Source organism: Paramisgurnus dabryanus, chromosome 6 (assembly GCF_030506205.2).
Source record: "Paramisgurnus dabryanus chromosome 6, PD_genome_1.1, whole genome shotgun sequence".
In the NCBI taxonomy this organism is placed as follows: Eukaryota; Metazoa; Chordata; class Actinopteri; order Cypriniformes; family Cobitidae; genus Paramisgurnus; species Paramisgurnus dabryanus.
In genome coordinates, this window is record NC_133342.1 from 28,192,853 (window position 1) to 28,208,753 (window position 15,901).

The 15,901-nt window shown below is 35.4% G+C and overlaps 1 protein-coding gene across 1 annotated transcript; it reads left to right on the plus strand.

The window, feature by feature from the left end:
- The first annotated feature begins 11,757 nt into the window (after positions 1-11,757).
- Positions 11,758-14,764, plus strand: pi15b (peptidase inhibitor 15b). The gene is made up of 6 exons (XM_065275399.2): positions 11,758-11,873; positions 12,375-12,668; positions 13,172-13,290; positions 13,543-13,675; positions 13,763-13,878; positions 13,977-14,764. Exons 1-6 carry the CDS (start codon positions 11,865-11,867, stop codon positions 14,110-14,112), a joined length of 807 nt encoding a protein of 268 aa, XP_065131471.1. The 5' UTR covers positions 11,758-11,864; the 3' UTR covers positions 14,113-14,764.
- Positions 14,765-15,901: the final 1,137 nt, after the last annotated feature.

The window sequence follows — 15,901 nt, forward strand, 5'->3', positions numbered from 1 at the left end:
TTCAGAAGAGAAAGAAACACTCATAGAATGTTTTTTTATTATTATTTAAAAGATGATGGGTAACAGAGAGTAAAGTTAAATAAAGAACGAAGACAAACTGTACAGTCTATTTAAGGAGAGGAATGTAAATATGTCATGCTTTATCCAATAGTCCTATCTTGGAAAAATAACATTTGTGTTTTGAAGTTTCAGCAAAGCAAATGAATAATACTTGCTTGCGTCATTAACCAAAAACAAAACGCAATCACTTAATCACTTAAAAATGGTATATATGTAAGCCACATATAAGGAGCCAATTCAATTGCATCATGGTTATCCAATGGCTGGGCACATAGTAATCCAATACAATATTTTTCTTATAGGCATGGCCACCTGTCAAAATAAAGCATTCAATCCCTCAGCTGTTAGATGGTCATTTGCAAGAGCTGCTTCATGCCAGGCAGTGGCGCTCACTGGCTACAGATTTTACCCATGTGTTTCCTGAGAATCAAATGATGTTAGATTTGCTACTGCCAGAGCTAGAGGATCAATATTATATATATACCAATACAGTATATATAATGCATAGACAGGTTGAGATATGTTCATCTTTTTTTAAGGAAGAAATGCTTGTATTAACCCCTTCTCATGGAAAAGCCATAAAAACTGGATACACGGATATAAAAGACAAAAAGTGACACGTAAAGGTTTCTTTTCATAATGCTGGGGTATTGACCCAAAAAGTGAATACACATTACGTTATGAGGACATTGAGATATGTAGGTCAAACTAAAATACACAAACACATACATCAGACAAGCCTGTTTTGTTTTGGAGTAGTATTTCTTTAAAGTTGGTCAGTTTCCAGTTGGCCAAATAATTATGTCTTCAGCTTTGTTTTTCAAGTGAAGTCATGGTTTACGCTAATTCAAATGGTGCAATAAATTAACAACAGAACAATAGACCTGACATAACTGCACAGAAACGAAACTGTCCGGGTCATTTTGTTTTTGATTTATTGCTGTTGTACTGATTTATTGCATTGTTTAGGTGATGGGGTAAATATTCTGCTTCTTATCAGACCTCTTTAATATCAGCTTGAATAAACATGGTTGCATGACATCATCACTTTTTTGAGTTCAACCAGGACACCATGAGTTCTTGTTCTTGTGATTATTGTTCAAACAAACCATTTCTTAAAAGTGTGGGTAGACACACACTTAAAAAAAAAATGCTGAAACAAGAGTGTAGTTTAGTTTCATTTTTATTTGCTTCAAAAATCTCCTATGTGTCATTCCTAAAACTGGTTGTAGTTGTGGATGACGATATGTCAAAGGAATTATCTTCTGTTTTAATAGTTTGAATGATTGTAAATCCAGCCTGTAAGTTAGGTCTATTTATGTAGTAAAATGCTATATATGGTACTAAGAGCTCATTTCCTGGCATACATGTGAAAGTGGATGAAAAAAGTTGTTGGAATGCTGGAAACACACACACACACACACACACACGCACGCACGCACGCACGCGTGCACGCGTATTGAACTTCACAACTATCAAACATTTTATTATGTTGTATCAAAAAGCTCAGGAGATAGATGTCAAATTTAGTAAGCAAAATCATTTATTGACCTACTACAACTACACTTTCAAAAAAAGTACAAATGCTATCACTGGGATGGTACCTTATTAAAAGGTCCAAATATGTACCTTTGAGGTACCAGTACATGTGAGGTAATAGTATGCACCTTTTAAGGTGCACTTTTTAAAAGGGTATACCTCAGCGACAGCTTTAGTGACATTTTGTGCATCACTTGGAGCAATACAGTATAAGGACATAATACTGCACCCTTATTTTGGTTTGTAAGTGTGTATGGAATGCAAGTTTTGAAACAGTGTCTGTTAAAAAAAACTTTACCTAGAATAAGTGTCCATCTCTTACGCCTACAGCACAAATGTGTGCCATTACCCAATTCCCGTTAAAACCAGACAAGTGTCCAGCCTAGCACACCATCACCTATATCACTGCCAGCAGTCCATGCCCTGCTCCATCAAGACCACATTAAAATTCACATTGATGCAACATGACATTTTACAACATTCAACATCAGCTTGTATGTTATTCCACAAAGTACACTATAATTCACATTTATTTAAAGCACTTGTTCTGGTTTCTGTTGAGCAATGCTTTGGTCAGAACAGAACCAGACTACAGATTCAGTACAGTACAGGTTTGTTACATGAGGTTTCGGATGGGACTTCCCCAAAAGTCATTCAATGGGCAGCATGCTTGACTGAAATAGTTTAATTCAGTTTGTACTTTTTTGGTTTATTTGATTTTTTCTATTAATAATAGACAGTATATGATTGCAGTCTTACAAATTTCATAGCATGTGTTGTATATTCTTTCTCATTTAGCTCCCTCAAAGGTAAAAAGGATGTCATCCTTTAATTGAAAGCACACAGTTGATGGTACCCATTGAATTCCATAGTAGGAGAAACAAATATGTGAAAATGTCTTCTTTTGTGTTCAACATATATAAACATATATATAAACTCATACAGGTTTATAACACGAGGGTGAATAAATGATGACAGAATTTTTATTTTTATGTGAACTATACCTTTAAGTGACGTGTCAAATATTTAGTACCAATTATGCAATTTTTTCTCTGTATACTTTAAATCGGATGGGGGCACTGAGTTTACAGGAAATGTATACTGTAAATAAATCTTATGTGTGAAATCCTTGTAGACTCTACTGTTAGACCACACTGGACCTCCCCGGTCTTGGTTTTGGTCAAAGACCAAACCTCAAATGGACATTTGGTGCTATAAAACCACAATAGCTGACATTCTATACTTCTTTTCACTTTATTTAATTACAGATTTTCATAAATTTTTTATGAAAAGGTTGTGTGGGATTCATCCCTGGTGAGAGATTTGATTTACTAGAGAACATTTGCCATTAAAATCATGATTAGGAAAATTTTCCAGTGCACCATGGTGGTCACAAAGTGATGACTGATCCTAAAGAAGGCCTACATTAATGATATCAGTTACTGTAGGGATTACATTAAGATTTAAGAAACAGATACTTAAGCACAGCAAACTAATAAATAAAATAAATTAGTGTTAATGCACTGAGAATAAAGCAGGCTGCGTTTGGTGACCACCCAACATATTTGAATTGTATACACTAATGGGATTCTGCAAATACAACTGATTTAATTTTAAAGGTCTCATTCTTTCTGATTTTTAAACCCTAGTTAGTGTGTAATGTTGCTATAATAGCATAAATAATACCTGTAAAATAATAAAGCTCAAAGTTCACTGTCAGGCAATATATTTTCTTTAACAGAATTCCCCTTTCAAAGCCTACAGCGAACGGCCGGTTTGGACTACAGCCCTCTGTTTCCTGCTTTAATGACATCAATATAAGAGTTTTTGACTAAACTCCGCCCACATGAACACGTCAGTCACCAGCTAAGCTAACAACAAGCTAAGCTGCTGTCCAATCACAACACACTAAACAAGCTACACAATCATAACTCAATACGTATTTCTGAAGGAGGGACTTCATAGAACAAGGAAGACATCAGCCTGTTTTGAGGACAGTGAAAACAGCGCTATACAGATAAGTCAATTGTGTGAAAAATACTGCGTTTTTTGAAACATGAACACATGTTATATTAATCAAAGCTTTAAAAACACAGAAAGAACGGGACCTTTACATGCTCATGAACAAAGTGTAAGCATGTTCAGCTGTTGATTTAGATTGTGTGTTCTTTCTAGCACTTGACGTTCTTAAGCGAGTTCACTTGTGATCCAGGGAAATCTATTGAGTGACTCATGATGGTAAGGGAGGTCCTTAATCACTGTTTTCATTTTCAAGATGAAGTCTAGTGCTTTTATGGAGTACCGAGAGGGATGTTGTGCTTGGAGGTTCCCTTAAGGGGCTTATCTCTCCCTAAAGGGGCTTTACTCTCCCTACTCCTGACATCTTATTTCAATAACAGTTAGATTTGTTATTAGCATTTCCCTTTTGTCATAATTGGGGTGATGTAAGAAATTAGTGGCTTTTTTGGGAAATTAACCTAATGGTAAGAAAGTTGGGCTTGTAACCTGAAGGTTGCCAGTTTGCTTGCGTGTGTGTGTGTTTACTACTCCCAGGCTTGGGTTTAAGCAGAGCTTACATATCAAGTAGGCCTATGGGTTATCATACTTGACAATCATGTCACTTCATTTCAAATGATGTGAGATGTGTTTTTAACTTTTGCAACTGACAATGACAAGACAGAGAAAAATTAAATCCATTTGTTTCTTTACACCAAGATGGTTTGCCTTTAATTACACTAAAGTTGTGCGCAATGGTATGTATGGTGTCAGGCAGATATGGCACTAAAATGTTTTTCTGAAGCAATTTACAGTACTGTACACTTATTGCAGTAACAGCCTCCCTGGATAAACCTGCACTTACAGTACAGTATAAAAGCCTTGGACACAGACATTGATGATTGCTCATCATGGGTTGTACCTTGAATGAACCTACAGTCTTTTAAGATAGCTTAAAACTTGAACTCCACACACTACGCCAAATAAGGTTATATGAAATATACGAAATATATACAGTATGTGCAACTTCAAAAAATGTATACTGCTTTCCTTTAATAGGAAGAAATGTGTAAATATTATGCAGTCAGGTCCATAAATATTGGGACAGAGGCACATTTTGTGTTATTTTAGCTGTTTACCAAAATGTATTCCAGTAACAGTCATATTATGAGCATTAGCTTACAGTGCACACACTCAGCTTTATTTTGAGGGTTTTCACATCCATATTGGCTGAAGGATTTAGGAATTACAGCTGTTTAATATTTAGCTCCCTCTTTTTATTGGGATCAAAAGTAATGGGACAGCTGACTTAAAAGCTGTTTTATGGACAGGTATTGTCTATTTGTTAAATAATTTCCTCATGAATGACAGATGTTAAAGCTCTGGAGTTGATTGAAGTGTGACAATTGCATTTGAAAGCTGTGGCTGTGAACCCAAATCATTCGATTCAGGGACATCTCCATGCAAGTGATTCAGACCATATTTATGTTGCAAAAACACAACAAATCCATCTTTGAGATAGCAGGAACATTAAGAGTGACCAGATCAACAATTTGGTACATCCTGACTAAAAAAATAACACACTGGTGAGCTCAGCAATATAAAAATCTTGTACGTCTATATAGGATTACAGTAGTGGATGATCGCATTATCCTCTCCATGATAAAGAAAAACCCCTTCACAACGTCCAGAGAAGTGAAAAATGAATCTGGATGATTCTGTCTTCTGTTACATCACCAAAAACACCAGCAATCCAGTGCCTTAGGAAACCATGCATGGAAATGCAATCCCACTACCTGAACACTATTTACTGAAGATGTTGTCTGTTGATATCATGAGATGTTTTTGGCCTTCTCCATCATTTTTATTCTCATTAGTCTTATACAGGTTGATATTAGTTTAATCTCCCCAAATAAAGCTTTTTTGAGAGCTTGTCTAACTTTTTTGGAGTCTAATCTCCCCTTCCTATTCTTGTGGCTTTTGTGTCTTGTGGTGAACCCTCTGTATTTCTTCTTGTAATATCTTCTCTTTATTGTTTTGATTGACAATGACATCTTTTCCTCCTGTAGAGTGTTCTTCATTTGTCTGGACGTTGTGAAGGGGTTTTTCTTTATCATAGATAGGATAATGCGATCATCCACTACTGTAATCCTATATAGACATTCAGGATTTTAATGTTGCTGAGCTCACCAGTGTGTTGTTTTTTTAATCAGGATGTACCAAATTGTTGATCTGGTCACTCTTAATGTTCCTGCAATCTCTCTGATGGATTTGTTGTGTTTTTGAAACCTAAATATGGTCTGTATCACTTGACAGAATGATTTGGTTTCACAGCCACAGCTTTCAAATGCAATTGCCACACTTAAAGTCAACTGCAGACCTTTAACATCTGTCATGCAACAGGAAATTATTTAACAAATAGACAATACCGGTCAATAAAACAGGTTTTAAGTCAACTGTCCCATTACTTTTGACCTCTTTAAAAAGGGGGAGCTACATATTAAACGGCTGTAATTCCTAAATCCTTCAGCCAATATGGATGTGAATACCCTCAAAATAAAGCTGAGAGTGTGCACTGTAAGCCAATATTCATTATATGACTTTTACTGGAATACATTTAAACAGCTAAAATAACACAAAATGTGCCTCTGTCCCAATATTTATGGACCTGACTGTACATAAATGTCTTTTTAACACATTTTATTTATTGTGCTTTTACATGTGGTTTTGAGTTGGTTTGGGGTCAGGGGTAGATTTAGGGTTTGGCTTAGGGTCAAGAGCATAACTACATTCAGATACCTTAATTACGAGTCGTGTCTGTCTGCGTCCTGCAAGACGGAGGCGTCAGTTGTAGTAGGCGTGTCTTGTATTAGGAGGCGTGTCTTGTACTTTTTTAAATCACGGTCCACCACGCGAGATCTTCCCGATCCATTACCCACAGTAGATGGCGGTAATGCTCTTTCAAGAATGCTAGCCGCCAATAAGCTCGAAGAAGAAGAAGAAGAGAGCTCCCTCTTTCGCGGTAAATTTTCTAGATCACGCATCACGCGAGGAAGTTAAGATGATGTCGGTAAGTACGAAAGAAGTGGATTAACAAGAATGAATGTTTTGTTTTTACAAGCTGTTTTGTTTATCTTGTGTTTGTGCTACTGTTTAACATTCTTAACGAACTATTTTAACGTCGCCATAACCGAATTATGTATTTTGCATCATATCTCCTGACCTGAACCGAACATAATAACACAGAAAATGTGTTGTCTATGTTTTGTTGGTCAAGGATTATAGCGATAATTAACTGTTCAGGTGAATAGTTAATGGTCAATTCAGTGACGTTGTGAGCAGGGGGTCACAGTATCTGAGAACCTAGGCTAGACTTTATAATATATAACTTATGTCATGTTTAAGGTCATATGATATTGAATATTGTTCTACTCTTTACAGTCACTGTATTGTTAGTGTTAATAAACAAAGGATTGCGTTTTACAACTCTACACAACATGCATGATATTATAAAGTCTAGCCTAGGTTCTCAGATAGTGTGATTTCCTTCTCACAAATTCACCATGAACTTTGGAACATTTGTAATTAACAGTATGCACCTATTTTCCAATAAGGGTATGGCCCTTAGGAGGTGGTGGTGTATCATGTTGATGGAGAACTTCCAACTAGACAAGTACTTATTTAACCTTAGGGCATTTACAGATTCTCACATGATTTAACACTTAATAGCAGGATTTATGCTTCAGGTTATTGCATTTCTAATAATATTTGTATTTCACTCTTATTTCCCTCCACTACCTCATTTAGCCACGACAAGCATTTTGCACATTGGACCAATAAGTCCATGGATCTCCTAAAAGGTTATCGGCAGCCTGTTATGCATCTGAGGAAGTGCAAGTTAAAGGAGATTGAGGTAATGGGTTTGCCTTTCATAGAATGCTTGGTCGTAAACACAGATGATGGTTGCTTGTACATTTGCTAGATGAAAAAGTAAACATTGTGAACACAAAATTATTGGCTTTTATTAGTTACACCTGCGCTTACTTTGCTACTTCCTGGAAAAACTGACTTAACTGCCTGCTGCAACATGGGTCCATTAACCAGAAATTATACCAGGAATAGAATTAAAATAGTTTCAACACACTATACTAAGTTTTGCACATAGAACATCAAGACCTAGCTAGGCCGCGCCGCCTAGTGGCTCCGCTCGACTTCAATTTCATTCCACCACATACGTAGTGAAAGCGGATGGTCATATCAGGCTAAGTAAGGCCACCCTCACAATATACACAGTACACTTACCCCCCCACCCCTGCCACAACAGCTCTGCCCATCCTCAGTAAGCCCCCCTCCATTCTTTGTATATTCGTCCCCTCTTCTGTATTGTATTCCCTTGAATCTGAAACTATTGTACAAAGTACAATTCACAATAAACATAAAAATACCTGTTGTAACTCGTCCTTTGTATTCTATCAGGCCTTGAGCGTGGAAGAGCAAGGACAGAGGCTTCCTGTGACTTTGGTTGATGGCCCCAAGGTCACTTTTCTTTATTATCAAATAAGTTTTCTACTGCAAAAGCATCACAAAATGCAAACAAGTTTGTGTTGTCTGTTTCAGGCTTTGAGAGTGGAGGAAGAAGAGGAGCCACCACCAGTGAAAACAATGGTAACATATTTTACTATTTAAGACTGGCAAATAGCACAAAGGATTAGTAATGGTATAAAAGGACATACAGTGAATTTTGTCAAACTTTAGATCTAGTTATTGTAAACAGAATGTTGACCCAATTCTGAATGTTCTCTGCAAAAATGTAGTCATGACCGTGATGTTCCACTTCTGATTTTAGTCAGCCTATTTCTTTGTTGGTATGACACATAGATCTTCCAGAATAATTGAAGTTTAGTACAAAAATTACTGTTATGGAGAAGCAATATTTAGTATGAAAGGTGGTGGTGTGGCCAACTGGTAAATGTTATTATAAATGCAAAATGGTCACAAATTAATGCCAATGAATAGATGACATGTGAAGGCTTTCTCATAACTATCCTCCTGTTAGTGAGATTTTTCTTGTCTTGTTTCTATCATCAGTAATATTTATTTTAATTCATTGTTTTTTACCTCATGCAGAATATTGAAGACATGCAGGAAGCGAGCAATTTGGTAACACAGCTGAAGGAACAGAACCTCTTCAAAGGTGAGGTCCAGGTGCCACGCTTCCTTGGCATGGAAGACAGCGAGGCTGTAGAGTCACTGGAGAATTTCATTTTTAATGATGACACCTTTAATGCTGATGAAAAGCATAAAATTATGGATCCGTTCGTTTTTAATTTTGAGTATTTTGAGGACATGGAATTGTTTTTTTTAAAAAATTGAAAATACAACGATTAAAGTCCATTGTGGCTTGTTAAACCATCTTAAATGAATGTGTTCAATGAGAAATGTGTTACATGAGAAACGTCTTAAATGAATGTGTTCAATGAGAAATGTGTTACATGAGAAACGTCTTAAATGAATGTGTTCAATGAGAAATGTGTTACATGAGAAACGTCTTAAATGAATGTGTTCAATGAGAAATGTGTTAGATGAGAAACGTCTTAAATGAATGTGTTCAATGAGAAATGTGTTACATGAAAAACGTCTTAAATGAATGTGTTAAATGAGAAACGTCTTAAATGAATGTGTTAAATGAGAAACGTCTTAAATAAAAATGAATTATTAATCTGCTGTCTGTTTGTTAAAGGTGTTTATTATTATTAAAACGGGGACATAGGGAAGGAGGTTGTTGTAACGCATTGATTTACAATCATTAATTTGCAATGTTTACGTGTGTGTGTAAACACTGTGTAGTATGTAAGCTTATGATGTTTATGCATGTTTATAATGTACAATTGACTGTGTGCTGTGTTTGTATCTCATACCGGTTTGATTTGTAAATATACAAAGAACAAGATGATAAATAGACTCATAAGGCACTTCTTTAATTTATTGTTAATTATAATAATACCCCTGGCTTAGTGTCATTTTCTTTTGTGGATTTAAATATCTGATTGGAAATGCCACTTTCACTTATTACTTATTAATAAATATATAGATTTTATTAATACAAGGAATTAATAAATTAATTTATTGCTTTTTAATTAACCAGCAGAATCCCAGTGCAAAAACACTCCACCCATACGTTTTATGCATAAATATGCACAATGTACCGACACCGTTTTAATAGCCTCTCTAATTACACAAAACTGAATGAATCTGCATTAAGAAAACGAAATTTACCATTAAAAGGCTTTTCGTTGTTGATGTGCTTCTGACTTCGAGGAAGATCTCGCGTGGTGGACTGCGATTTAGAAAAGTACAAGACACGCCTCTTCCTACTACAAGACACGCCTACTACAACTGACGCCTCCGTCTTGCAGGACGCAGACAGATACTGTTGTTAATTACACCTTGATAACACATGTACACAAGTTATTGTATGCTTTTTATTATGTAAGTACACAGTAATTAAAGACGCCTAATATAAAGTGGGACTAATTTATACCATGAAATATGTTCTAAATGTGTATATCTTTTAAAGGGTTGAAACATCCCTTTTTTTTTAATCAATGAAATGTGTTTTGCACATTTTGACTGGTTGTTTCAACCTGGATAACAGTTTTGGCAATTCATCTACTGTACAGTATATGTGTTATAAAACTACATTATTTCAGTTGTACAAAGTCACAAAGTATGCAACAAATCTCTTTGAACCTAAGATATAAATATATTTTGGATGGTCGAGGAAAAAATCACTTGATTGTATTCATATTACAATGAAACATATTTCTTCTATGCAAATGAAGGCGGGCCGCAATACAATAAAGACTCCTGATACCAATAAAGAGTCAGATTCATTTCAATCCTTATATGCATCACTGGCCAAGGCATATGGTCATAATATTTCAATAATCATAAATCTGTTGACCTGCCAGCTGTCCGGGAGATTTTCAAATCTAAACATTTTCATAATTAGTCAAAAAGGATGACCGAATGTTGTTATGAGCACAATGCAGTGTTTCAATCAAAGTTTATTTAAAGTGCATGTTTGTACTTTTAGGTTTAAAATATTAAATAAACTTTAGTAAATCACATTGTGTATCTTTTTTTAATTACATAATAATTTTATAATATTTCGGGACATAATAAAAAAATGTAACAGAGCTGACACTAACGTGAGCAAGTAAGCAAGCAAGTTCATTTTTTTAGGAAAATAAACGAAGGTTATACATAGAAAACATTGGCTTTGGTGAACTGTCTCCTTGATTACAAGTTTGTCAGTTGGATATTTTAACTGGGACAGTATTTACCTTCTAAACAGAGCCTATGGTAATAAAGCAGTCTGACTATGAGCTGCCAATTTGTAAGAACATCATTGGGTGGAGCACACAACTGCTAAGCAAGAATATGAAGGGTTTGGCAGTGTAGAGCTCCTCATTTCACTATATGCTGATCCACAGCCACTAAAGTGTACCAGTCAGTATCAATCCAAAATACAAAAAAAGGTTGCTTAAGCTCAGTGTCGAATCCAAACTGAAAGCCTAAATGGTTCTTTTCATTAAGAGTACAACATAAATGCAAAAGTGAAATAAAATCCATTAGGTTCCAGATGAGGTTTAGTAATTTAACACAATCCATTTTCAGATTTCCTTTATTTCTCAATGACTATGAAATATGTGAGTGATGCTAACAGCAAAGGTAAGAAATAAATATTACCACCCCGATATATTCCTAAGCATTGACTGTGCATTAAAAATTGTTATACAGAAAAATTAACACCAGCCAGTTCAGCAGTGTTTCCTCTGAACTGAAAAAAGTATGCACCGATTCCAAGAAAACTTGCAACTTCACAGATGAGAAGAAGAGGGGAGGGAAATTAAAGGAGAGTGGGGTCATACGTTTCCACTTGCCAAATAAAACAATATGCTTAGCTCTACACACACATGCTGGCAAACCTGAATTTTTTGGACTCAAACACTGAACAAGTACATTTGAATAATTTATTAAACGAGAGAAACGAACACAAAAACTGTATCTCTCAGACTATGACTTTTTATGACTACATTGGCTACACTGACAGAGGTTTATTATGCTCAGGGTGACACCGCATAAAGCAGAGCTGAGCACCTTGTGCTTGCCTCCTGCATCCCAGTATAAAAGCCAGAGGCAGCTGTGGACGGATGGGAGATCTTCATCACGGATGTAACTGAGCTCATGTTTCAGCACAAACGAGCATGCTAAAGGTAAGATCTTACAACAATACTGCTTAAAATAATTGTAACACTTAACAATAAGGTTGTATTAGTAAACATTACTAAATCCATTAACTAACATAACCAAACATGTATTAATTCTTGTTATTGTTAGATGGTGTTAATACAGTTGTTTATGATAGTTCTTGGTGGATTAATTACAAATTAATAGAGTTACAACGCAGTTATAACAATGTTATTTAAACTTCAAATTTCACTTAAGTTTCACTTCAATTTTTTGTTGAAACAATTACATTTTTAGGTGTTACCAATTGAAGTAATTTAAGTTGATCCAACTTTTCAATTTTTACAGTAAAGTAACATAAATTAAATAAATGCTGTAGAAGTATTTTTCATTGTTAGTTAATTGTTAACAAATACAACCTTATTGTAAAGTGTTACAATAATAATAATAATAATAATAATACATTTACCTACCATTTTATTTCATATTTAATTTTAAATGCTAATTTATTTTTGTCTTATTTGCAGATAAAAATAGAAAATAGTCACCAAAGAAGGATGAAGAAAAACGTTTTTACCGACCTGTTGCTTTTACTCGTGGCTAGTGATGCAGGCGCGTGGACTGTCAAAAATGCGACTGATACCCTTGCTGGAGCCAATAGCACTATTGATAAAACTAAAGTGGAAGATAACGGATTGACATCTTTACCCAAATCAAGACCAAAACGTTTCATTTCCCAGCATGACATGATGGCTATTCTGGACTACCACAACATGGTCCGAGCAAATGTTTTCCCACCTGCCGCCAACATGGAGTACATGGTAAGTATCACTCATTACTTTCCTCTTATGCCTCACAGTATATGAAGAGTTTGGTTCATAACAATCACATTTTTTTTGAAAATGTAACAAACGTAGTTATCTCGTTTTGGAACCAAACTCTTCATATATAGCCAACAAAACACACAAAACACAAACTGTATGTTATCGATAATTACACTCGATGCATATAAATCATTCCACAGCTCCACCTGCTGGATGCAATTAACTATCATAGCAGCTTTTAACTGGGTTAACTCACTGCCTTACAAGGGTAAACAGTGCTCGTGCAACATTTATGACACACAATGAACAAAATGTTTCAGAGTTGCAGTAAACTGTCTGAAGTTGAAACACTGTTTTGGGGAAATCATGTGTGCAGTTCTAGAGCCAGATTGCTAATGGACTTTTGGAGACATATTTATGGACTTATACAGTGTAAGTATTTTATATGCGTACAGGGTTTATCATCATAATAAGATTTTTCATAATTTCATCTGTTATAGGTTTGGGATGAGGGCCTGGCCAGGTCGGCAGAAGCTTGGGCAGCAACCTGTATTTGGGAACATGGACCTTCATATCTTCTCCAATACATAGGTCAAAACCTCTCAGTTCGAACCGGCAAGTAGGTATCGCTGTACTGTGAGAACAGCACTTTTATCCAATTTACAGAGGAATCACATAGGTCTTTTCCTGTTTTTTTCTTTATTACCTCAAAAAGAATGGTGCTCATTTAAGACCTCAAATGTCACTATCAAATTGCAATCGTTGAATGAGGTTAAAGGCAATGGGCCAGATTGGAAATTTGTGTTTTGGATGGCGTCCTGTAGGCTATTCTGTAAGTTTTTTTTTCTCAAACTCTGTCTGTTCTTGCCAGTTACCACTCCATCATTCAGCTGGTTAAACCGTGGTATGATGAAGTCAAAGATTATGCATTTCCATACCCACGTGACTGCAATCCCCAGTGCCCCATGCGCTGTTATGGACCCATGTGCACACATTACACACAAGTGAGTTTGGTTGCGAGTCATGATTCAGATTAAGCAAACATTCAGACCCCCTTCCCTCAGATGTCTATCTCTTTCTAAATATTACAGATGGTGTGGGGATCAACAAACAGAGTTGGATGTGCCATTCAAACCTGTTACAATATGGTTGTGTGGGGCTCTGTGTGGAGGGAGGCAATATACTTGGTCTGCAATTATTCACCAAAGTTAGTCACTGTCACTGGTTTAATCTTACCACTAGGGCTATTATTTTGGCTTAAAACTCTTTTTTTATGTTAGGTTTTAAAAGCATCATATTTTTCAGGGGCAACTGGATTGGTGAAGCACCTTATAGAGTTGGTGTACCGTGCTCAGCCTGTCCTCCAAGCTATGGGGGTTCATGCAGCAACAACATGTGCTTTCCTGCCATCAACTCAAACTTTATGTACTGGTTTAAATAAGCTGGTATGTTTATAATAACTTACTGTATAATATATATGTGCCTTTTGTTCTGCATATGTCTGTCTTTTTGTTCATGATGATGTAGATTCCAGATGGTGCTAATGTTACATTATGCTCACAAACAGGTTAATTAACTGGGTTAATTCTCTACAGATCACATCTGTGCTGATCACCATGAGATTAGAACAATTTTGTTTTGTTTGGTGTATTTATTTGCTTGTTTTTTTTTTACAATTCTTTACCATCAAGGGTTTCAAAGGTGCTAAATAACATATTTAAAGGTGTGTGTTTTAGCGGCATCTAGCGGTGAGATTGCGAAATGCCCTTCAGAGGCAGCATTCCAAGGCAGGAAGGCATTATAAAGGTGCAAGTTAACGTTTATAAACCTTTATAAATATCATCAGAAAATCGGAATGGCACATTTATTCAAAGTCAGGTTCAAGGTGCTTGTAATGATATCCTGTATTTTGATGTATTTTCAGTAATATTTTGATCACTAGTAAAGTTCTCATTTGTGTTATATATGTGTGTTTTACATTGTATCATGATAAAATGGTTCATGATGATGATTAACTAAAAGTATTGAACATTTCTAGCAAATAGTAGCAATATTGTTTTGTTCTTTTTTTAATGAAAGACAGGTAACTTTGAGACTAGTTATTTCACTCCAATGTGCAATTTTATATATTAACTGCTTCTAACGTGTGTGTGCTATAAATATATCAATAAAGAAGTCTTTACTACTTATGTTTTTGACTATGATTGTGTATATGTGAAAAGATTGCACTTAAAACAAAAAAATGTTTGAGATCTTTGAATTTAGTTATTTTTTATAAGAATTTTCCGCCATTGTTTGATTAGTTATTCCAGATGTTGCAACAAAACAATGATTGTATTATAAACATATAGCACCCAGATTCATAGTACAGTTCTTATCTCTAGCTTGAGGAGTAAGTGTGATACAATATGGTTCTCAGCACTTCTGTATGTTGATCAATTGTATGTTTGCTCAGGAAATAACAACAGCCCATTATTTTTGCAATTGTAAAGACCATAAGTATTGGGAAAGGATCTAAGGGAAAAGAAACTGAAAGACCTAAAGAAAATTAACATGGTTACGGTAAACCACAAAACCAAGGTTAGTGTAGTAAAATCATGATTTTGCTGATCGTAATCAATACACCAAAAAACTATAGGCTATTACACTTTTACCATGATAAAGCCATGGTTCATTTTCATAAGGGGCTCTTAGCACCACTAAATAACAACAAACTGAAACTACAGGTCAAAACAACTGCATACATTAAGGGTGTATTATGTATGTATGCTGCAAGTTCTCTCAACCTACAGATTTAGGCTACACTCAAATATTGTGACATCTAAATAAAGCCTTAACCTCATGCACTTACTTTTAAATAGAAACAATGTTAGAAATAATATCTACACATCTAAATGCAAGCGTAGATATCAATTTTTACTGTGTTACGTTATTATACAATTCCTTGTTAAAGCAGTTTTGGAGTTAAAGTTCATGGAGTCGAAACTTTGTATCCACGCAGTGAGTAAACGCCTTGGAAAAGTTACTTAACACTGCCATCTAGTGTTTGCTTATGCAATATGCACTACGTTGTGTAGGTATTTTCTCCACTGTACACTGTAAAAAAAATACGCAGCATTTTTGTCGAATCGACACACATTTTTATGTTATTTTAACTTAAATTTAGTTTCAATTTCAACTTGAATTTATAAGCTATGTCAACTTTTTTAAGCCAAACTTAAAATAGTAGG

Excerpts from the sequence above, each read along its gene's own strand:
- pi15b (XM_065275399.2), top strand. Across the intron at positions 12,669-13,171 it reads CCGCCAACATGGAGTACATG|GTTTGGGATGAGGGCCTGGC; the intron begins GTAAGTATCACT and ends CATCTGTTATAG. Across the intron at positions 13,291-13,542 it reads CTCTCAGTTCGAACCGGCAA|TTACCACTCCATCATTCAGC; the intron begins GTAGGTATCGCT and ends TGTTCTTGCCAG.